Here is a 25,144-nt window from a genome sequence, read left to right as displayed (position 1 = left end):
ATGCCTAGAAAATACAGGACTGGCAGTAACACTGACTCCACATTTCACGTCAGTGCTATTCCTTGCAGGGCCTTTCACCCTTTTTAGCTATGGCATATTCTTGGTTGGGATTTTTTAAGGACACAAAGCCTCATCACTGCATTATCCAGCCCCATCTCCCTCAGTGCTCACTGGCTCTCTCTCTGGCCGCCTACACTGTAAGTCCACGTGAAACCATGAACTGCCTTCTGTGAATTAAGTTGTGAAAGCAATGAAACAGCCATAAAGCTCTTTATATTGTTGAAATGGTAAAAAAATGAATCCAAAATTTTTAGAGGCTATTTTCTCAAGTAGAAAGCTTTAAACATATAACCACACATGCAAACTCCCTGCCTAGATGGCACACATGGCTAACATAAGGAATCTGGCTCATAAGGGAACTGAAATGAGAAATGGTTAGAAGCAGACAGCTAAAGGCTAGGAAAATGGTATGTGAACATGCTTCCACTCCCATTTACTGAGCCAAAAGGGTAGAAAGCATTTGAATTGCTTCATTTCTACAGAAAAGGAAGGAAAATGATTATATTTACAAGCAAAGGGCTTGTGGATGAGTGGCCATGGGATGGAAAAACAGGAAAAGTACTCACCTGGGGCTGGTAGGAAGCTGTCATCTAAGCTGTCCTCCAAGAAAGCACCTGTTGGGTCTGAGCTATACCTCTGGACAAAGCTGTCTTCCCGCACAGGGTGCCCCTGCTAGGATGAAAGTAGAGAAAAACAATATTAAAGGGACTGATTTGTAGAAGTTGATCCACATAGGAGGATTTACTCCATTATTAAAGGTCATTCCACTTACCCCGTTCCTGTCAATGCAGGTTGTAGCAGAGTTGTTGCTGGTAGCACTCTTAAAAGACAGAGAAAGAAAATACAGACATTTTGAGAAGCAGTTCACTCTTAAAATTTTGTGTCATATTTCCACAGTGGAAAATTTTCATACCAATGAACTCAAGAGGGGAGTGCGAGACGTTGAAGGGCTGTTGAAAAAGCCCTGGTGTGGCACGAGGTACTCATCTGCATCCACTATATCCTCCATGTCCTCCTCCTCCATCAGGGTGCGATAGAACTTGGAGTCCGTAGGGCTGGGCAGGTGCATCCTATCATCTCCCTGTTGAAAAAGTCAGCATGAGACAAAACTTGCAGACTCCTTTCAAGCCCTCATTCTCCCCTTCTCTCTGAGACAAAGTCATTTAACAAGAGGCACAAGATTCAAAATCTTGATTCATAGATTCACAGAATCTATGTTGGAATCTGAGTTGGAAGGGACCCACAAGGCAAGTCCAATGTTTAAGTAAATGGCCCATTCAGCAATCTGTGTGTTTAACCAAATTTACCTAGAGTTTAGGGGAACCTAGACCTGCAATCTCAGTCCATGTGCTGTAAAATAACTGCATTTTGAAGAGGATCAAACTATGTTCTCCTCTCATGGACTGTTTCTGGTTCTAGACTGAGACCAGTACTAAGAAAATAGTGACCAGTCTTGACATTTTGTTTGTGGCTCTAGCTGAATGAGTTAAAACCTGGAAAGCAACAATAAATCTGGCCTTCAGTTATCCATATCATATGTTCTCATATGCATTACTAGTTACTTGAGGCCTCAGATTAAATGACCATCAGAGGGCACTTCCCACCACTGTGTTTAGTACCTGTATGACAAGATAGCGCGGAGGGTCACGGGCCATTTTAGAGAATTCAGCTATCAGCTCGCGAAACTTGGGACGGCTGTCTGCATCGATCATCCAGCCTGCAAGGAAAAGCAATGCACAAACAAAATTGTATTGGTGATCAAACACAGAGTCTAAAATAAAATATAACAGCAAAAAAGCAGTGCCATGTGTGGAAAAAAGAAAGGAGCTACCCCTAAGGGACCACCATAAAAGTTAATTCACCAGCCACGGGTGTGAATTTCATCATTTAAAATGCAGATCTTGGCAGTTTTGGGAAGACAGAAATAAAACACCACATTGGAAAAGCTTCAGGCTGAGTCTACATCCACGTGGGCAGGCAGGTCCCACCTGAGGGATAATCCCAATTAGATTGCTTTGAAAAAAGCTCTTGAAGGAGAGGAATCAAACTAACACCAGTGGGTGCCTGCAGTACCAGAATTTGCTGTCTGACAGTCACTGGACTGCTTCATGAAGCCCTGGGAAGCCTACAGCAGAAGCCTCCCTCTGTACCAGATGTCTTCTAAAATACAAAACATCCTCACTGGAGACATATTGAAAGATTACTGCAACTAAGCTGTATTTAATTAGTAAACTGACTTCAACAAAAGTAAGTCCTTACAGCTTAGTTTGGATCAATGCTAGAAGAGATTTCAAATATAGATACTGGAGGTTTTACATGTGATATTAGTTAGGAAACCCACATTTTCTGTAATCAACTAACAGATGAGCTGATCTTGAGACTCTTGTGTTTAAAATTAAAAATAATAAAGGTCAAGCTTAGTATGTCTAGAGGAATTCAGAAGAAACAGCTGATCTATATTAATGGGAAAATGAAGGGGTTATATGCCTTCTGAAATCTGAATTAGACAAAGATCCACGTTAGACAAAATCTCAACATTTCCAGTGACTTTTTACCAGCTAGAAATATCATTCCTCACTAATTCAGAAAGAAATGCTTCTTGCTATTAGACAAAATTGAGTGTTTGGGAATTCACTGTTCTTGCAGGAGTAGAATCTACTGTTTCTGACTTTATCTCTAAGTTGCCTATATTTAAATGCTAGTTTTTAAATTAAAAAATTATTAATTATTTTGCAATAACTTTGAACATTTCAGATTATACTTTCTGATTATAAAAGAGGTGACTGGGAATCCTGAATTCCTTTAGATGAAATGGCACAGCTTCAAAAGGGTCGGCACTGTAGCCTACAAACATGAGGTGACCAGAGCAGCAAAAGATGTGCAACCGAGTCCTGTGCCAGGAGGAAGGCTCAGCCCCCAGATGCTCACACTCTTGCATTTAAATTCAGTGTAATGGCATGGAAAGGATGGGGACACTCCATTGGCTGTGTTTTACAAGCAACAGGTACCGGATCAGGTGCCTGGCAAAACGCCTCCTTTCTACATCTGGACTGACCCTAAGGAAAGATAGGGGCTGAAGTCACAGTAGGGTTCAGAATCTCTGAGGAGGAGTTTCTAGGACATTGCTTTGGGGTCTGGGCACCTCCCAGGCTAGGTGCACACTTCTGGATGTGGTTCCTGTTGCCCTGCTGAGCATAGGATCAGGCTCACCTAGTGTGATGCTTGTCCCACCACAGCAATATGTGTGTGCTCTAGGATTCCCCAAAAGTGCTGCACTACAGAGTGTTCATAGCTCCTGTTTCAGGAACAGGTACATATTCCTCCAGTGAGAAGGTCTTAAATGCCACCTAGTGGGCTGCTTATCACATCCTCACAGCAGTGAGCAGGGATGTGGCAGTCACAGCCTAGAGATGTGCAGGAAACAGGTAGTAATCTGACATTTAGTAGATGATATAGATGGAAAGGGGGTTTGAGGTTCAGAAGTCCTTTGACGTGTCCTAAACCAGCCAAAAAGTGCTTCAGAAACCCTCTGCCCTTGAGCTGCATGCCAAAAAGGGACCAGCCAAAAATGAGGAAGAAATTTGAAAAGGCACTCTAAATCCTCATGTGTATCTAAATTTATGATTGTGCCTGCACTCCCGACAGTCCTTTAGTAATAATCCACCTGTGTGCTTGCAGTGGGAAGCACATTACTGAACCAAGGGGGTGCTTGGAGGAGAAGGCAGTGCTGATTTTATTTCCTAGGCATACAAAACCAGAGTATGAGGCACAGAGGTTGGTGTCATGCTAATTTATAGTCCCTGACCATATAAGTTTAAACTAATTGACAATATCAGTCAGTGGTGTGAATGGTGAAAAAAGCCTTAGTTGGTTGAATGAGTGACTCATGAAGCCACATCCCATGCTCCTAGGAAAAGCTCAAGGTGTGGGAACACACTCTGGTGTCACCACTCTTTTCACACAACCCTGTTTCTGTGCCATTACCAGGTAGGCAGCATAAAATGCAACTGAGTTACTTATTCAGCTCAGATTGTGAGCAGCCACAAGCCCAGGTAGGAACTCACATTTGACCATGATCATGTACACATCGATGGTACAGATGGGCGGCTGCGGCAAACGCTCGCCCTTCTCCAGCACAGAGGAGATCTCACTGGCAGGAATCCCTTCATATGGCTTGGAACCAAATGTCATCAGCTCCCAAACTGTCACACCTGTAGGGTGGGAAGAGAAGATCATGAAAGAAACTGCCAGGAGCTGGACTGCTCTGAATAGGTGTGGAGAAGTAGCAAGCAGAGAGGGGTCCCCTGGAAGCACTGTTTTGCCAGAACCCCAACCTGAGAAACCATTTTCTGCCATGATTTTAAAAAGAGATTATATATAACATTTTGAAATCATCCTGCTTCCATTTAAGGTTTTGCTTTTTTCCTTTTTTTTTTTTTTTTTTATATCTCAGCTAATATATCAGTGTTGAACATTCTACAGTCTTCCTGGCTCCACAGAAAGGAAATGCAGGTTACTGTCTCCCAACTCCAACACCGCAACTGGTTTTAAAAATGGAAGTTCTCTTTTTGTTTGAAAACAATCTCTCTGGAGATGAGCAAAAGCAGTTTTTGAAAGACGTGTAAACCAGCTGCCTAAGCGTCATTTGCTGACATACCATGGACTCTTGTGATGTAGCTGTTGTGATTGTCCAGTAGCTTAGGATACAAAACAAGATTTTGGATGCCAAGATACATAATTGGATTAAGAAGACCAGAGGGTGTACTGTTACAAAAAGGACATAGGATCTGAACATCTGCATTAAATATTTTCCAGGAATATAAGAGCCCATGGGGGGAAATTTTGCAATAGGTTGCTTTGGAAAGTTTTCTTTCTGCTTCTTTCTTTCAAGCTGGCTTTATGAACTATACCAAATACAAAATAAATTCTCTAAGGAGGTTATCACACTGCTTCCCTTTTAGCATTGTCCTCTCAGTACCAGGACAGCATAAACATTTTTGGCCTCAGCAGAGTTACACTGATTGACACCAACTGATAGTATGACCAGTGATTTTAAGTCCTCCTAGTTATCCATCTCTATTGCCAGCTCCATTATATTTCCTGTGAAGTTGCTGAATAAAATGTTTAACAGAACTTCAGCAAATAGACCAGAGTCTCCTACCTGTGGCCCCTTTCAGGGGAGGGCTGATTACCCAAAGCATATTCTGTGAAACATCTTATACCTCATGCAGTTTCATGGGGATTTTACTTCATTGAATAGGTGATTTGGGCACTGTGTTAATATATTTGGTCTCTTGCTCTTCTCACAATGCAAAGTAAAAAGGCCAGTATAGAGTCACCAGCAAATAATGAAATTTTCCAACCTATCTGCAATAATTGTAACTGCTTTTAAACTCACCATAACTCCAGACATCACTTTGATGAGTGTAAATCCGGTGTAAAATTGACTCCAATGCCATCCATTTAATAGGAACCTAGGAAAATTCACAAATAATCCTTAAGAAGCTGACCCAAAATTTATCAGGGATATTTACCACCAGGTGGTGTGTAAATCAATAGTTTCGTTGCAGAAGGAAAAAAAACAAAAACAGCCAACAGAACCAGCTGAACGGTAGAACAGACAACTTTTGAGTTCCCCTTTATTATTTTCATATGTTGTTAAGAACCTGGAAACATGTGGAATACTAGGTGTATCAGAAATATCTCTTACTAAACAGTTTGACAGTATTTTAAACAGTCAAATAACTACTTTTTAGCCTTCTATCAGAACAGGACACAAATCCAGTCTTAGGCTATATGACTGGTCTACACTCATATGGTTTCAATTTATGGCCTCTGCAATATTTGCAAGCAGCTTCTCTTTAATTTCTCAGCAGGACACATTCTCTCCATCAGCACGCAGTACAACACAAAAGCATGTTGAACCAAGTCTGACAGGTCTTTCTTCTGCTATAAATATACAACATTCCCTTTCTCTTTATAAACTGCACAGTCTTATTGGTGTTGGCTACACTGATGAATTTCCCAGACATTCTGGGTGGGAATTTCAAAAGCATTTGCTGCTCTGCTACCTCTGCTCCCACTGCACTCCCACTGGCCTGATGCTACTTTGGCTGATTTCAGAGGACTTCCACAGGCTTCAAAGGCAGCACGCTGGGATGGCAGCTGAGAGCTTTGAAAAACACACTCTCTTTCCCCCCCCTTTGTTTGGGGCTTGTGTGCAAGCACAAACACCAGCAAATGAGCAGTAGTTCATTGTGCAGCCTGCTTTACCTTGCCTCCCTCAGCATGATATTCCTTCTCGTCTGCACCGAGCAGCTTTGCCAGCCCGAAGTCCGTGATTTTCACATGCTGAGGAGTCTTGACAAGGACGTTCCTGGCAGCAAGGTCACGGTGCACTAGGCGCCGTTCCTCCAGATAGTTCATTCCCTGCAATGTAACACACTGCTGGTCAGCTCTCACTGGTACAATCAAGTCACCAAACCTCAGCTGCTCTGTGGTAACCACAGACATCACCATAAACACGTGGTGAGTTATCCCACCTGCACTCTCCATTTACATGATGTTTATTGCAGGGTGAGGATGAGGGTTACTCTTGTAACATTACTGACTGTTACTATTACCCTGCAGGAACCTTCTTGTGGGTCCAGGCACTGGCGGAGTGGTGAAGGACAAAGATGCAGTAGTGGGTAGAATAGATCGTAGCAGGGGATCTGGTTCCTTTGGAACTTAGTTCAAGAAATACAAAATCAGGATGGAACGTAGAAATAAAGGGACAAAGTCTTCTTTCGGCTGCACTTGTGCAAACCCAATGAGTTCAGGAGAGCACAGTACAGAGTTTAACTATCCCCTGCCATTATATACACACACCGGCCCTACAGAGAGTATTTAGACAATTACTCAAAGTTGCTCATACTGTGTTTTATTACAGGCAGCGTACTCTGCCTCTTCCTGCTAGCAATCAGGCAGTCCACTGCAAGGGTAAAAATGGGGGGAAAACAAAAAAAGTTCATTCTAGGTCTGAACTCAGAGCTGCATCCATTTTCCAGTCCTCTTTGAAAAAGGCAAGTTCTTCCAGTTTCACTACCTCCAATGATTAGGCTGGATTTGCCATAGCATACGTGCTTTTTTTGGTATCACTGCCTCTCAAGGAAGAATATAACTAATTGTACTGGTTTGACTTCTAAAGCATAAATTTAACAGCTGTGTTTCTGACCACAGAGATTACTCCCCTTTCCCTCAACACCAGTCTCTTGGTATATGGAAACAAAAAGTTCATGATTTGCAAGTTTCCTGCAATATCTTCTCCAAAATCCACTATTATTCCCAGTTCATGCATTTCTGCTGGTGGTAGGTTGTGCACTTGTATTTTGATGAAGAGAATTGATAAAAAATTACTTTTAACCTACAAAGAACCAAAAAGATAGTGTTGATGTGATGGAAAAGGACTGGAGGGAATAATTGCCTTCCATCCTCCACCCGCTTCCTAAGCCCACTTCTAAGCTGGACCACCATCAAATCCTCCTTCCAAGTCCCTCAGCAGAACTTCACCCATGCACTGCTAATGTTGCCAAAACAAACCACCCAAACAAACTGGCACAGTGCCACTACGAGCGTGCACTGAATCACACAAATAGATCTTTAGCAAGCAGAGCTCTTGGAACAAAAACTTCTGAGCTGCTGACAGAAAACAGACTATCTTAAAAAAAATAATAATTGCATAATCTAGCCCCAGTAGGACAAAAAATGCCCTGCTAAAATTGACTTGCTGCAGAGGCTAATAAGACACAGTGCTGCTGAAAGGCAGAATATCAGTGTCACACTAAGCTGTTTAGGGTGCTGATCGCTGAATACTCCTGCACATGCATAACCATACACCAAAAATGTTGAACTGCCGGCTTAGAAAGTTCAGCACATTTTTAATTGTGTGCAGGCTTGGAGTTTAATCCATTTTTCATCACTAAGCATTAGACCATTGTGTTCAAAGAGTTCCTTCACAGTGTTTCTGCACATGGAGTGTTTATGCTATCATAACATCTTGCCTGGAAGAGAGGACTCCATACCTCAGGAAAAGATAATGTTTGTAAAAGATGCAAAGAAAACTTATTTCAAAGCTATGAAAACAGTAACAAAAATAAGCTTCCCAGGGAACTTGCCTCCTGCTGATTAGTTACCAGACATATATTTGTTTCAATTCTTTTTTCCACTCATAAGTAAAAAATTTTTAAAGTGTCAGAGAATGTTCAAAAATCTGGCATAACTTTATCAGAGTAGTAGCACCCGACACATTGGTGGGAAAAAACTGTACATAATATTTATGAGTGCTTTGAAAAGAACTTCAGTGGACTAGCACAAAGGAGTTATGTTGAAGGTCAGGCATCACTGGAAAGGGTAGAAGTTTCTATGGGCAAATGTTGAACCACCATGAAAAAATCAAACGAAAGCGAACAATTGTGAATGGCAATCTCTCAGGCAAGCAATGCCCCAAGAACCCATCTGGGGATACATTTTCCCACCTTAAAAATTAACAAGGAGAAGAAGGAGGAGGAGGGAAATATAGCCTCCAGTTCACCCTCCAAAGAGACTGAAACCAGGAGAGAGCAGTAATTGATTTTAAATAAGAAAGCAAAAGAGTCACAAAAAGTCACAAAAAAAAGCAACTCACATCCCAGGTGGACACATAAATTAGATTTCACTTGTTGTGGAGCAAAAAACGTACACTGAGATGAAAAATGTGCTCTATAGACATTTGGTGGATACATTTCTGAGGTCCTCAGCATATTTCCTGAAAGCAAACCACAGCTGGGCAAGCCTGGCATGTACACAAGGCCTCAAGGGACAGATAAGTTTTTAAGTGTGTGGTTTTCCTGCAGACCAGCATTCCTGAAATAAGTAGCATTAAAGCAACCATGCTGTGTGGACACTGCCATCTCATATGATGAATCTCCAACAAATTGCAGTTATTTTTTTGCTGATTTTGCATTGATTTTCTATGTTTGCAAACAGCTAACCACCATCCAAACACAGCATATTGGGCTAGAGGCTGTACTGTAGCTCCTCTGCTGCTCTTTGGCAAACAGTACCAGGTGTGATAATAAGACTTTTATGGCCATTGCAGTTAGATTACAGACCCCAGCTCAGCATCTATGAATTACAGAACAGCTCTGGGTTGCCTGAATGCCTTTTGGTGGAAAGCCCGACTGAGCGAGGATGGAGATGGGATTCAGTAGTCAGCAGTTGTGATCCCTGGCCTCAGAGATTTCAGCATGAAACTCTCCAAGTTGAATACACAAGAAGGGGTATTCAACATCACTGTCCTGTGACACAGCCTGAAGAAATCCACTGATGGAAGCAGCATTATTCTATGGAAATTGACAAATTCTTCTATTGCTTTCCCTGCTGCCTGCGCTGCATCACATTTGCATCCCATTATCCTTTCAATACTGGGTGCTTGGTTTGGACATAAATGTCTAGGTGATAATATTAAGGTGTCTAGAAGCATTTTGAAGAATAGTTAATGTTTGCTCATCACCATGAAAATAGTAAATTGTTCGAGAAAAAGTAACTGCTTACTGCCATGTATAAGATACCTATGATCCAGGTGGCGAAACAGAAAGATTTGCAGAGATGGGTAATTACACGCTGTCCAACCTCTGAGTTTTAGCTGATCTGGAGCTCTGCTTACCTTTGCAATCTGCACACACCAGTTGAGGAGGTACTGAGAGCCGATGTTGTCCTTGTGCTCCCGGATGTAATCCAGGAGGCAGCCGTAGGGCATCAGCTGGGTGATGAGCTGGACGGTTGAAGTGAGGCAGATTCCCAGCAAGCGACACACATGAGGATTGTCAACACTAGCCATCACATAAGCTTCCTGAGAAGAAAGGCAAAAAAAGAAACGTGTAACTCTCCCTTTGGCATGGCATGAATATTTAGAGGCAGTTTAAAATAACTTGGTCATCCAAGAAGTTGCTAAAATACTATATGCAAACTTTCTGTCTCATATCACATACAAAATACACATATTTCCCACTCTGTGGACTGATTATTTTCCATTCAGTGGAATTTCCATATTTTCAACACTAAATCATCACTGAAATGCTACAGAAGAGCCAGTCTCTCACTACTGTACATCAAGCAAATGCTGGACAAAAATCCTGGAGATTAAAACTTACAGATGAAGGAGGAATTAACAAATTGAACATCAACTGGAAGCTGATGGGATTTCATAATTTTGAGCACCTCATTGGAAGGGCAACACATTTTATGAACATGGCTTTTTTCTCCACAGACCTTTTAATGAAACTGACCAGAAATCAGTATTTTTGAGAATTCTGCTCCCCTGTCAAGGTTGGTACTAACCCAGAAAGTCAAAGTTGTCATCTAGAACATGACTGACAGTCTCATTCTTTAAGAGACCGTGTTCTTTTTGACCATGTTGTTCTTCATTCCATGTCAAACCAAATAGATTAATAATCAATTGGCTGCTTTAGAAGCTTGAATGCTTTTCTTTAAGTAACAATGGTGAAAATACTGCCCTCAATTGGAAAAGCTTGTTTAGACTCATATAGAAAGGTAAATTGTACTAGAAAGGTACTTGGAATGTGGGAGCCCAAGCATTACAGACCCTTTGGTCAATTGGAATTTTGGGGTTTAATTTCATAAATATGTGAAACTCTCTTTTTTCAAATATGGGTACACACTGTGTAGCTTTAGGTACCTATCTACAACACGCAAGATACTTCTTCTTCTTTTGTTCTTCTGTGGGAAGGGAAAGACCCCTTCAGAGGCTGGTTCAAATACATTATTTAACATGGCCATGGGGTAAAAAATCCTGATTTCATGGTTTTTGTATGCAAAAACTACTTACAGATTGAAATTTGAGATCTGTATTTATACTCAAATCCATGGTCAAGTGGCAGCTCAAAGAAGGGATTCCAAGGGGAAAAAATAAGAGCTGCAGTTGTTTGGTTTCTTTAACTAACTTTGTGTCTGATTTACAGTATGTCACTTTTAGATATTTTAAAAGTGATTTGATTGAAAAGTAACACAAGGGGAAATGAATGGGAATTTTTCCATTCAGTGAGCGGGTCAGCATCTTGATTCAGCATCTGGAGTAACACCTTATCACCCCTTGGCAATTCAGGCTAGCAATCCCTCAAAGCCTAAAATCATAGTCAAGACATGAATAGTACAATGGAAAGAGCAAATCTGCTCTTTCTAAGAGCTTAAGAAAATAAATGCCATGGCACTTTACTCATCATCTAGCAAACAGATGTCACATAGCTCCATAGCTGGTGAGAACTATTATTAAACAAAGTTATTAAGGCAATGACGTTCAAGAAATAAGCAACCCCAATTCTTAAGCAATACTTTCTGGCCTCTGTGTTGTTGCTTAATGGGCCAGTCTAAGCAAAACATGATGTAATGCAGCCTCTTTTGAGGCACTAGTTCTGCATTTGGTATCCTTGTTTTGGAGCCCTCAGAATGAAAATGGCCTCCAGGCAGACAGGTTAAATAGGATCTGTGCCAGATTTAGTAAGAGCTCATCAGCCTACTGCATGATGTGGGCACACCATTGACAAACAGCCCACTGATTGTGTGGGCTAGCTCAAGGAAAGATAAAGCAGGAACACAATCTGCTATTCAGTTTGTATATATTTGTGGCATCATTTGTTAGAGATTCTTCCAAATTTGTTATCCAATACTCAGACATAAGCAGAGACCAAAACAACTTCATTTCCCTATGCTTCCAAGCTGAGCCATTGTAATGATGAAGGATGCCTTGCTTCCTGCTGGGATTCATATCCATATTGTATTCATTTTGGCAGGTTAGGGTGGGGGGAAGACTGCAGAGCAGGAGCTGTTCTCACCGCCCATCTGCTGCACAGCCCCTGTGGGGCTGACCTGGGGGCTGAGCACTGGGATGCTGCAGGAGCGTGGTGGGCGTTTGGGCCACAGCCTTCGGAGAGCATCCAAGTGTTGATTGCCTCTTGCATTTGATACTGCAGAGGAAAACAGGCCACTGCCTCCTCCTTTTAGAAAGCAGAACAGAGCTATTGTGTGGCTGTGGGTCTGTCTAAGTAGCCCAAGACATTAAAGTGGGTCTTTGTTTCAACTGTTTATCTTGGAAATCTCTTTGGGTTCAATCTGACCTGCTCCAAGTATGCTTGGTATTTAACAACAACCTTCTCAATTAACCCTACCCTAATAAAGTCAGCCAGAGCTTGCCTGAATTGTAAGAGCTAAAGCTGCTGTGCTAGTTCTATACCTAGTGTGATTCTGTAAGACAAATCATCTTTAATTAGACATTATTATCTTTGAGGCTCCAGTGACCTTGGAAAATTGGTTGTGTAGCAAAAATCTGTTTTGAGAAGTGCTTTTGGAGTCATCCCTCTGGCTTCTTTCACTAGTTCTGTATTTTTTTCAAAACTAGCTCTGAAATACAGAGTTCCACTGACCAAATTATCTAAAAATTAACTGGATTGGAAAAGCAAGAGCTTTTTGATAAACATCCTAATTCAAAGGAAAAGAAAATGTGGAGATTTGCTACAGAAATTTCTTTTAGAAGATAATGCACTTTGATATCACTCAAGAGCACACAGTCCCTGCATCTACTGCCCTGTCCAGTGATCTTGATCTGCTGAAGGAAGGATGAAGTACTGTAGGCTTGTTGACTAACCCTTTTTCCAGGATACATGCCTTCAGGAATTTAATGCAGTTAAGTCGAAAGCATCCTTTGTGAACACTGTGTTATGCTCCTCATCACTGTGAAGAGCAAACGGTGGGGCAGAGCTCTGGGCAGGCAGCTGAGCAGCATCTCTGCCAGCTCCTCAATGGAGGGAATGTCAGTGAAGGGAGGGAGGGGCAGGAATGAGGGCCACATAGGTAAGACCTGGGGAAGGGCTGAGACTTGTTCGGAATCTAACTAAACTAAAACCAAAATGGATATTGCTTCCTGTATGGATTTGCAGATGGACCACCAGTTCTTCTGCACTGCTGCAATATGCCTATCAAATCATATGGTGCATAACACACAATCTGTTGAAGGAGAGTAATGTATTGGAATAACACTGTTTATTCAGGATGACTTGAAAAATCCAGTGAGCTTTATTATTGTCAGTAGCACAAGTGGTGGTTTGTTCACAGATATTTATCCTGAGACTTCTCACTACAAGGATAGGCTTTTTGTTAAGATCTTTACCAGCCTCAGCCATCTGAGATGAACCTTCCTACCTGAGGTGTCATTTGCTGGCCACAACTGGATTTAAGAAAAAATATCTTCTAAATTCAGTCCCCACCAAAATAAAAAACAATACCACAATTTTCCCCATGGCTGAAGGACTTGTGTGCTTGATTAACAGCACCATCAATTCCAGACAAACAGGTCCATTTGGGACATACCAGGGACAGAACAGAATCAAACAGACATACTCTTCTTGTTGCTTAAGACTGAACCACAGCATGGGAAATGTGAAGTTATACTGAACTTCTGAGTGCTCCTCTCCTCACTCAGCAGTCTCGTGTACACAAATTTATATATCCTGGGTGCTGCATGTTCCATGGCTTTGGTTCTAGTTAAGATTTTCATAAACTCCAGGTTCAGGAAACTTTGTATTTAGGACTCTGGCTCACTCATTGTAAACTCAAACATTTATGAACTCCTAAATCAGTGTCCCATAGCATTTTCTCCTGTTTTCTGAAGCTATGAGCTCTATCCAAACAATAAAATAAAAATCCCAAGCTTCTGTCAGAAGGTGAGATAATTTCTTGCATTCTATGGCAGATAAATCAGACAGCTGGCATTTTTAAATTTTATTTTGGATTTATAGTTAATTTAATTCTATTTAATCAAGCAAGTAGTTTATGACAACCTGCAGGATTCATAAATCACTAGGTCTGTTGTTATTTGGCTTAGTTGTACTACCGTAATGACAATAAAGGCTACAGCTTAAGGCCTAAAATATCAGAATAAAAAAAAAGAGAAGTAGTTGTAAATGTATGGTCCTAACTACTCCTTAGGTGCTACTCCACAAATATAAAATCTGTATTGGGATTGGATTAATGAGAGACACAAAAGCACTTCACAGAGTGGGCTGCAAAGTGCAGAACTTCTAGATGGACAATTGAGTTTAGGATGCAAAATATTTCTTCCCACACAAATTCCTGAAACCCCTCTAGCTGTTAGAGAAGAAAATCCACAGACCACTGGCAACTTGAGAAAACAAACATGAAAACTCACATCAAGTATTTCCTTGTTGGCTTTTGGTGATGTAGCCTCTCTCAACTCTTTAATAGCAACAGGAATTTTAACCTTCTCTCCTTCTGGGATCCAAAGTCCCTACCAAAAAGAAACACAGAGAGTTATTCAGTCTCATATCTAACAGGTTAATTCTCACAGTTACATATATATTTTACATCTTCTGAGTAGACTTAAATATTCTGAGCAATGGAAAGACATGGCATACAACAAAAGTATGCAAAAAAATGTGTCTTGTGTGTATTACCAAATTCCTGCTAATGGGGTGTTACTTCTTTTTCAGTCACCTCTACCATACTTTCTTGAAAAAACATGTTCATTACTATGCCTCTGTAAGAAGCCCAAGAGATGCATAAAGAGCAACATTTGTGGATGGAAATCTAACTAATTAGAGCTTCACAGCAACTGCATGTGCAAAACCTTGCCACTTCCAATTTATAAATCATGGGATGAAAATAATTAGCATTTTCTCATTAAAACCATATGGCACCTGTGATGTACAAATAATCCAGCCATACACATGCAGTGGTAGGGGAGTCTATGTCCCACCGGTGCAGTGATCTACATCTAAAGTAGGAGCCATTTAGGTGACAGGTCAGCAGTGTGGCACTGCTGTGGCAGTGTGGCACACTGTGGCATGTGGGAGGACATGCTCCTGAAACCCCCAGCAGTGCAAGTGCACATCTTTTTGTGCCCCTGAAGTTCCTAATCATAGCTGGAAGCCTGATTCGGAATATAGCTCTTTATAAAGAGATATAGGAATCTACAGTTAATGGAAAAGCCTGAAACACATATCCTGAATAAAAGGAGGAACTTAATGAAGAAGCACAGAGGATAAACAAACATCACGAGAAAAAATAACTTGTGAACCTACACAACTGAAGGTGTGCAGACACTTTCACACATCGGAATCAGTTCTAATGAAAGAATGATTGAACATTATAAAAAGAAGATCCCAGATGACACAGAAAAATGGTTTTGCACTGAGCTAACCACAATGCATTTATTTTTCTTCTTAATATTTATAGTGGATGTATCTGACTGTGGTAGGTTTTAAGTCATGATCTTTGTTCTCCAGGTTCAGCAGTATGACTTTGGCAACCTTTTATGTAAACCTGCTCCAGTTACCAATTTCTAACAAAACTAATGATGATTGAGTAATCTCTCTACGCTTCAATAGATAGATACATGCTATAAAATCTAATTAAAAAAATATCTACACAATGATTGAAGCTCCCGGTTCTTGCTTTGTTTGGGCAGCTTCTGCAGGAAGGAGCAGGATGAAAAGGGGAATAGAAAAACAATGATCTTACCTTATAAACAGTGCCAAAAGCTCCAGAGCCTAAAACTTTGACCTTTTTAAATTCTGTTTCCTTTAGAATTCTCAGATGAGCCTGGTTTGGTGCCTCTCCACTGGGTGTCAGTGGTTCAACAAGCTGGTGCAGAGAGAAGATGATGTTAGAAGGTTACACAGTCTGGAAGGTTGAACACTTTGGGGAAGTAAATAAATCCTTCCTTTAAAATAATGAACATATGATTCCATGTGAAGTTGTTGGGAGGAGAGTTCTGCTCTGATTTGCAGGAATAAATACCCACTCCAAAAATCAAGCATGGAGTGGCAGCTGCCATTTTGAAGGAAAGTGAAGGAATACCTCTTCTCAAATGGAGGCTATGACTTCAAAGCCTTGAAACATATAGCATGAAAAATCATGTAATTACCACAGATGCTAAAGGAGATTATTTTTGTTTTGAACTAGTGAATAAATTATTAAAATGTTTAAAATAATGGGCAAGAATCACCTGCAACCTTTCATGTCTGCTCTTGTTTAACTGGAAAAAAATCCCAGGGTACCAGTGGTTCCCTCAGATCACGCAGTGTACAAGCAGCAATTGAAACTCTGACAGTGGTTCTTGCCTCAAAAAAAGGGATGTTGAATTGCCTATTGTTTTTTTCAAAATTTTATCTTTGCCTAATTGCAAACAGTGGCAATGCCCTTCCAAAGATATTTAATGCTTTTATGATGCATAAGTCAGCTTTTTCCTCAGTGTTTTTCCTTTTGCTTTTTCTTCAACTGAAACCATATTTAGCTAGATTCAATCTGATTTTAGAGGACCAGCACCCTCTCACTTGTGATGAAATATCCTCATTTTGAGGAGTCCAGAGGGTACAATATGAGCTGAGCAGAAATTGAACTCTACTACCACAACTGCAGAATACAGCAGTATGTAAAATATAGTTTTATAGTGCAATGAAAAACAAGCCAGCTTATCTTTTTCTTCTTTTTTTTTTTTTTAAGGATATTAGCAGCTGACTCTGCAAAGCTGGCAAGTACAGAATGAAGCTGCAATTGGGATTTCAGCAGAATGTTAAAAACAATTGGCTAATTTACTAGAACCAGACTAGAAAGAGAAGGGGGCTAACCACAAAAGAGCAGCTTCCACCCAGGATTAGGAATTTTGCTGTATATGAGGTATCCAGAGGGTGATGCTGTAATGCACACAAAAACAAAGAGCAGTGCAGAAACCTTGTTCATGCCCAACAGGGTGAACCATTCACTTTGATGGCTTTGTGGGCTTTTTGTGCTAAAAACAAAGCAAAGACAAGACACAAACACTTCCTCAATTCCTTTCCCTCCTCTCCTTTTTTTCCACAGGATCAAGGGGGAAATACTTTCAAGAGCATCCCAAGCTGCCAGAGGAGCCCCAAGGCTCGTCTGGAGGGACACACGATTTGAGGCTGAAGGTCTACACAGAAAGGTAGTACGGACCAGCAAACACATTGCACCTCAACCTGAAGGTGTAGTTTTTTTGGGGTAGACAATCTCAATGACTATCCTTGGGATTGAGACATCCCAATCCCTTAAATATTTTGCAAATTATACACAGAGGGATCAGATTTGAGATTGAGAAGGTGTTAGGTGCATGCCGCTCCTTTCCTGAGTGGTGTGGCAACTGCCTCGTTCCCCATCCCAAGGGATTGCTGAGCTACAAGGATTCAGGACACAGATGCAGGGTGCTTTAATCCTCTGGCACAAGGAGCAGTACCCCGGTGGGCCAGGTGGAGCAGGGGTGCTGGCAGTGCTCACCTCCCTCTCCTGCAGCAGGCGGCGCAGGGTGCGCTTCCGGACGATGTGGCGTCTGCGCAGGTAGAGGCCAATGCCCAGGCCCACCACCACCAGGCAGAGGAGCCCTCCCACAACACCCGCTGCTATAGACGGGATCTTGGAGCTGCAACACAGCAGGGCACACAGAAAAAGATTCTTAGGTGTTAAGACTTTAAAGAAGGCCTAGAGAAGTTGCAGGAAGCCTTATGTTTTGATTAGACTCTGGATGCCCACATAAGCCTATTTGACATTTCAGATGTCTTGCACACCTGTATTTTGAAGTTCCTCATCCTGTAATCTGTCCAAAGTGGTGCTTAATTTCCATCTGGGCTTAAAACTACAAGTCTTCACTCTTCCCTCAAACTCACAATTGAACTGATCCTCATAGCTTAAGTAAGGGGATTTCTCCTCCCTCCAATGAACCCACCAAGCACATGAGCATCAGATCTGTGATGCCTGTGTGTGCCAGCTGTGAGCAGCCCATGTGTGATCAGAGACATGAAGCATGTGGAGAGAAGGCCTCTCAGAAAGGCATCCACAGGTCTGATACCAGCAGTGCAGCTGATATCCCTCCATTGTTGGGGGGGAAGGAGGCATGCTGTAAGGGTCACAGTGAAGGTCAGATCATCAATCTTCCTTAGAAGTACAAATGTCTGAAGCCAGGTGTTGTGTACCATTCCCACTGTACAGACAAGATTGCTGCCTCTTTATTAAAGCTTGGGTAATTGCAAATTAAAGTTGAAAAGAAAAACCCGTTTTCCAAGGTTGTTTTTTGGTCTGTACTTAGAGATTCTTCCCAGCATTTTTCTAAGTTGCCCCAGGGATTACTATTTAATACAGTCACTTTTTAACAGTACTACTAGGCTGAATTTATCTTGCCATAGCATGACTTTGTGGCCAGAAACTAAATCCCTCTCTCTCTCAGTCAGACTGTTTGCTTGTTGCATGACCTCGAGCACATCATGAAGCCAAGCAGTGTGATATAAGATCTAGTTTGAGTGTGATGAATAAGAATCCAACTGGGCACACAGTATTTGGAGATGTTCAGATCACAGGGCTGGAAAAGACCCTCTGCATCTCTGAGTCTCCTGCAACACAGGTAACTATATCAGTCCTAAACATAGCTCTCTCTGCCCTTAATCCTTCCTTTTTCCATCCCCTCCTTTTATTCTTCAGTAACTGATCCCTGGTCTCACCTTGACAAAAATTGTAGGCAGAACAAGATTTTGAAGGCTTGTGCCAGTAGCAGTGTTTCTCAGTTCTTTAAACCATTTTTATAGCTCTGAGCCTGCTTTAGTCTGTCACTTCCCTGTAAACAGCTGAAGACTTTAGTCCCAGCCTTGCAGTGTCCACTGTGGAAATGTAAACACACACACACACATTCCTTCCAGCTCTGCCATTAATTGTAGCAGATGAAATACTCACCCATTTGGACAGCCTTCAAGACCTGGCCCTTTGCACCTGTAAAAACAAATGAACGTTACAAACATTGTATGTAGCTCTGGCCTACATACTTCTGTAATTCCAACTAAGAAGAGTGCTACTGATTTGAAAGTTTGTGTTTCAGAGCAGTCCAAGTGTTAACATAGGAATTTATAATAGTCATACACTCCATTAAATATCAGTCAACAACCTTGCTCCAAAATCTTTTATCTAGAGAAATAGCTATGCTGCATACTTAGTTTAAAGAATGTTTTAAAACAATTTTTTACCATGTGGTAGAAGTGTGGGAGGACATAGATACACAAAATTCATGGATTCCCTATCTCTGTGCAGAGCCCAGGGCTGACTGTGGAGGAGGGCAGAAGTAGCCTCCTCCTCCTACACGGACAGAAATACATGTGGAAACATGTCATTGCAGACCCTCCTGCATAATCCTTGCTTCCTGATAAGGTAAAGAACTCAATTTCCAGACTTGCTGTTTCAATGGAAAACTGGGGTAGCAGATACATGGACTTTCATCAAAAAATGAGACTTGACAGCACTCTCTCGGGCTACAGTTTGTTGGCATGTGTCCATGGTATTTTTCCTTTAGAATCCAAAGTCTTATGTTACTGGTAATGTAAACAGGTACAATCATTACCCAGGGAGCCAGGAACTCTACTAGCAAGTCATTCACCCTCCATTAGAGTTTAAAATGCTCAAATTTTTTGTAGTGCAGTGCAAAAAAACCCCACAGATGAAAACAGTGACTACGTTCACTTGATGGTCTAATGAGTGTGACAGGCACAGTGCATTCCCCAAGTGCTGCTGGGCTATAAGATGTATGCTCTTCATGGGAATTGTGGTCTTTGTGGTGTCTGCTGAGGAAGGAGAGCATTACTGAGAGGCTGACATCACCTCTAGAAAACAGAGCACAGAAAAGGACTAAAGTCCAGTTTGTGGTATCCGCTCCCTGTGCTGACTTAAAGAAAGTGGATCATCCCAAAACAATTCCAGAGGAGGTCAAATAGGGGGTAAGAAGTGAGCCCATGCCAGGAAAACTGGAATGGAATCCTTCTCACTGACAGGAGAAACCAAAAAAATCTCAGAATGCCAGGTAGAGTTGTAGATCTTCTCTTGTAACTTGGACTAGGTCTGGGGAAGGAAGAAGTGAAGCAACTACTCATTTTATTGGGTTTTAGTTTGTTTGTTTGTTTGTTTTCATTACTTGGATCTTCCCTTGTGTATTTGTCTTGTTTCTGGGCCAACACAGTGCTCCAAGACCCAGCATCTGGAAGGTCTCGTAAGTTCACTGGGCTCCCATGCAAGAATGCGCATCCTGGTGTCCTGGACATGCTGGAAGTGCTGTGCATACCAATTCCCGGATTCCGGGTCCTCAGCCTTGTTAGCTTTCCTACCAGCATACAGCTTGCTTTGTTTGCCCAGTTGTGTAATGAAGCACAGAGAGGCTGCACGTGCAGAGCAGGGCCACCAGCTTGCTTATCGTCACAGGGGGCAGATCTTGCCTTGGGCTTCTCTCTTCAGGTGCTCAATGGAAAACTGATCTAGGACTCCAGACCTCATCCAGTCATGGTCTACCTCCTGAACATTAATTTCTAACGCAACAAAACATGTGCAGCTGCTCTTGATAAGACTGAGAAATTAGAAGACCTCACTTAATTTCAGAATATGATTACTGTCCCTCAAAGTATCTCCTTCTCAAAATTCTGGTTTGCCATGCTACTTTAAGATGGCAAATTCTCTACGTGCTTCCTAACAGCAAACAAAACTGGCTGAGGGGATTATAGCTAGAGTCTGAGGAATGACTGACCAGTTCTCTTACACATTAAAGTAGAGGCAAGAGAACTGCAGATTTTTTTATCAGTTTCCTTCCTTTTCCCACACAAATCCATCAATATCAAGTCTTGTAGGATAAAGTAAAAAGGTATTTGGGAAGAAATAGAGAGATCAGTTTGTGCTTTTCAAATCCCACTTGGTTTTCTGATTAATTTCACAAGTCAGAGAAGAAACAAAATCCATAAGAATTATCCCTCCAGGACTATATATAACTATCTTTCTTAATGTGGAATTTTATGATGACACCCTACATAAGTAACCCAGATTTTATGGAATCTAAACGATCATGTTTTCCATTCCTGAGTAATTTTTCTTCTGCTTACAGAAACCAAAATGACAAATGTGACCTTATGTTATGAAGAGCCTCAAGATCTTATGGATATATGAGATGAATATAACAGCAGTTGTAGTCTTTGATATATTTCTCTACTTATTGGAAAATTAGTTCTGTGTACAGCTTCTGAAAACTACTTCATCCTGAACTGTGCATTTTACCTGTCTATGTAAATATTACTTGTCCCAGTGCAGACACAGCTGTTTATTTCCTAAATCCATGAAGATTTTAACAACTTTCTCCTTGACCTATAGTTCCTAATTTGATGTAATATAGTCAAGTTGTTATGATTGATGGCCTTTCAGAGGGGACTCACACTATAACAGCCTAAGTTACTTCACAATCATAAAATAAATGGAAAACCATTTTTAAGGCTTTTTAAACTTTAGAAAAATTGTATTTTGTCTTTTCTTTCTAAGTAACCTTCCAAGAGTGACAAAGGCATAGAATTTGTGCTGTGCTTCTGCAGCCTTCCCTCTCAGATCCCCTAGCCACTTTCTCATTTCCCTCAAAAATCCCTTAGCATTTAAAATGAAGACTGGTGAGACACAGAGTGTTGATAGCAACTGTGGATGGAGGCAGGATGTGCCAGCCAGTGGTATTGGCTACAGTGGTGGCTTCTTCTCCTCCTTGTTTATCCACTCCACTGGCTGTGTCTGAGTTTATTTCCTGTACTCTGTGAGACTGGCAAGGGAAAATCAAATCCTTCAACACTGACCAGATTAATTAAGAAGATGAATGTCTTTAACTGATGAACATTTGGGGTAATTCCAGGGCTTTTGAGATGTTGCTTTCTTTATTGTAGCATATAATTCTCAGCTGTACTTGAGGCAGGGCAAAAGGAAGCTCGTGTACAAAATTCCCAAGAGAATACAGGAGAATTGAGAGAGCTAAGCAGGAGGAAGCATCCTTCATTCTGTTTCCTAATGAAGGCTGAAAAATGGACTCAACAAAGAAAATGAGACTCAAAGGGATTCTTCACGGCATCACAAAAGAAGCACTGTACAACCAGTACGCATACCTAAAGTGAGAAAATGAAATTCCTGACAAAACTCAGCTGGGAAGAGAAGTCTTTTACTTAAAGCTTCTTCAAATAAGGAAAACAGAGAGAGATTCTGGGAACCCTTGCTTGCATGACTACTGAAGTCAGCACACTTAATCATGCTGATAAGATTTTGTGGGCTCTAGCCGTGAAATTGGACAGGGACAGAAATGAAGTTGTTGTTTCTTGTCATGCAGGAATTGCTGAGACTGTGGTTTTAAGGATACAAAAGCTTTGTGAGACAGATGTTTTCCACCCACTGCTGAACAGATCCATTCCCACAGCAAAATGAGGGAAAGGCGTGAAAAGAAATGGCATTGCTGATGGATTACCTTCAGAGGGACAATGCTGTGCCTGACTGCATGTTCCCATATTATAAACCTGACACTGGCTCCCTACTCATCCATGGCCACAGATGTCTCATCTGTATAGCAAATATTGCAACACTACCTCCTTCTAGCTCTCTCGGGCCCTTCAGGGATACAGCCTATTTCATCTGCCACATTTGGGCATCAATTTGACTTGGGCTATTGAGCATGTTCACAATGTAACTGATGCAAACTCAGCCCAGCTCTTTCATGTGAAAGATGAAATTGATACTACTTTTTATGTTCTGCCTTAATAACACAGGGCCAAATACACTGAGGCATATGTTGGGTAACCCTCATTTTTAAAAAGTCTCCTTACTGTAACCTCATCTCCTGCCTGACTCTTGTGGTTCCCCCATCCATTGCTAAAGCAAGGCAGGAATTGACTTCTCTGATCAATTTTGCTTGGGGAACTTGCTTGTGCACTAAGAGTCATTGTGTGGCTTGTTTTACATCCCTGTCTGGCAAATTATGTTCTTCAAATCTGCAGTCTAGTGTTCGATCCCACTACTGAGGCTGCACAGTGAAAAAAAGCCTTGTTCAGATGTGGTTACTCATTACACTATTCCACTAATCAGCTGCATTTCCATGTGGCCAGTTAGAAGAAGGATATCAGACCACTGTGGCCAGTTTGTATCAGTAGGGACTACTGAAGTAGTAGAGCAACTTAATTATGATCCCTTTTCAACTGAAGAAATTTCTTCCTGGGCTTGCAGTGGGAAGCCCTGATAAGCCTTGTGTGTGACTATAGAAAAAGCAAGGGCCATAGCTGTAAATTGTGGCAAATCCAGCAGGTTGGTATAACTACTCTCTGAAATCCACTGCACTGAATTTCACTATGAGCACTGGAAAGGGCTGTTACTTGCCCTCTAATGAAGGGAGTGATTCCACCCTTCATCTCCTTTTTCCCATGAAAGTGGGGAACTGGCAGTTGGATTAGCTAATATACATTGTGATGGTTGGTCTGAGTATGTTACAATTCCTCTCTTGCAACATTTATTATGGGCTTATTATAGAAGGATTTTGGATCAGACAAATTTGCAGGGTAAAAAGCAGAGCCCTGTGAAGGAAAATACGTCAAACGTGGGCTGGCTTTTTATTCTGGAAGCATCACAGTCCAATAACCAGCTCTCAAACCCTAAAACCTTTTCCCGTGCATCCCATGTCTTTTGTAGGTTGGAAATAAGGAGAGGAGACCATTATTGCTTGTGATGTAGGTTAAACACATCAATTCACAACTTGTCACGGGTTGCAGTCTAAGCTATCTCCAAATGAGGAAAAAATGGCTCATATAGATTGGATTTACTGTGATTCCTGTTAAAAAAACACACTCACAAGGCTTTAAAATCAGACCAAGTGCTAGTGTATGGAAAGAAGGAAAAAAAGAAAATCACTGTGTTACCCTACTGGGATTTGCCTCCTGAAAGTTGAAAGGTGCACAGAAAAATGGGCCCTGGGAACCCAGCATCCACCAGATGTCACTGATGTTCCTCTCAAAACCAGAGGACACAGCGACAAGCCAAGTGGGAAAAAAAGGGGTGCATCACTTGTGGTTGAGTCCTGTAAAATTCTTTCAAGTTATCAAACAAGCCTGTTTCAAAACCCTTAAATATTTTTTTCTTTCCTTCTGCATAAAGACAAAGTACCACTGACCTTTTCCTACTTACAAAGTTTGCCACACTCTGCTTTCATTAACTATGCTCTCCTGACCTCTCTTGCTCCCTGCTAGTTCTTCTCAGTGGTTTGACATGGGACGATCAGGAGGAGAAAGAGCTCAAGACAATCTGTTTCTCTTTTTCTTTCTTCCCTGTCACAATTCAGTCCCAGGTTTTACTCACCCCCGGGTGCAGTTTGGATGGCAGAGCTGGCAAACATTATTCGCATCAGCATATTTCCAGACGAGGGTGTCATTCTCACCCAGAACCCCTGCTGGACAGGATTTCACACAGTGGGGGCCATCTATAAAATGGGCACACTTCATGCAATTGTCAGGGCCCTGCAGAGAGAAACAACTTGTTTATAACACCCTTACATTCAAGAGGAAATTCAGAAGATAAATCTAAATGCCTTTTACTCCTGGAAGTTTTCAGCATTGTCTGCTTTTATTACCTTGCTACCTGATATTCTTTCAAGAAATTGCTCTTGCAGGATGGACCATACAAAAGACAGTTCCTGTTGCTTAAAGCTAATATTTTCTTGCATTATAAAGCTAATATTTTCTTGCATTATAATGTCACTTCTTTTTCACCTCTGCCTTCTGTCTGGTTGGAAAACTTGCATTTTGCATTTTAAATGGGGAAGAATTTAATGACACCTTGATAAGGGGCTAGCTGAAAAGCAGACAGTTTGGTTGCTACCTGGTGCAATCTCCTGTCACATAATTTAAAACAGTGGATATAGACCTCCTGATACCTCCCTGAAAAACTGGAATCAAATCAATTCTTTTCTGGTTTCTCAGCACAGGTTCTTTCCTCTGTTAGGAAGAAGCATAGGATGATGAAGGCAACCCAAGGAGTCCATGCATTTTTTTTCCACTTTGAAAAGCACTTAATTTGTATTTTGTATTTAAAGGCATTGCCTTCAGCCATTTTTGGCAGAACTGTTTTTATTAAGATTGTAACAGCACCATGACCTAATGACCTAAATATTTTAAAGCAGGGGAACCAGCAATTGTGGGCCAAATTCTACTGTGGAGAAAAA

The 25,144-nt window shown here is 41.4% G+C and overlaps 1 protein-coding gene across 1 annotated transcript in view; it reads right to left on the bottom strand.

The window, feature by feature from the left end:
• EGFR (epidermal growth factor receptor) overlaps positions 1-25,144 on the bottom strand; it is a 158,440-nt gene that overhangs the window by 7,803 nt on the left and 125,493 nt on the right. Inside the window, exons 15-27 of the mRNA XM_036406320.1 lie at positions 24,283-24,440; positions 18,847-18,882; positions 17,404-17,545; positions 15,631-15,753; positions 14,300-14,398; positions 9,746-9,931; positions 6,334-6,489; positions 5,459-5,534; positions 4,125-4,271; positions 1,680-1,777; positions 974-1,141; positions 833-880; positions 627-732 (exon numbers count right to left, since the gene is read on the bottom strand). Coding sequence (XP_036262213.1) covers positions 627-732; positions 833-880; positions 974-1,141; positions 1,680-1,777; positions 4,125-4,271; positions 5,459-5,534; positions 6,334-6,489; positions 9,746-9,931; positions 14,300-14,398; positions 15,631-15,753; positions 17,404-17,545; positions 18,847-18,882; positions 24,283-24,440 — 1,543 coding nt within the window. The remainder of the gene's footprint in view (positions 1-626; positions 733-832; positions 881-973; positions 1,142-1,679; positions 1,778-4,124; positions 4,272-5,458; positions 5,535-6,333; positions 6,490-9,745; positions 9,932-14,299; positions 14,399-15,630; positions 15,754-17,403; positions 17,546-18,846; positions 18,883-24,282; positions 24,441-25,144) is intronic.

The sequence above is a fragment of the Molothrus ater genome, chromosome 1 (assembly GCF_012460135.2).
Source record: "Molothrus ater isolate BHLD 08-10-18 breed brown headed cowbird chromosome 1, BPBGC_Mater_1.1, whole genome shotgun sequence".
NCBI classification, from domain to species: Eukaryota; Metazoa; Chordata; class Aves; order Passeriformes; family Icteridae; genus Molothrus; species Molothrus ater.
The sequence above is the reverse complement of the archived record's forward strand: the minus strand, read 5'-3'. Positions and strand labels throughout refer to the sequence as shown.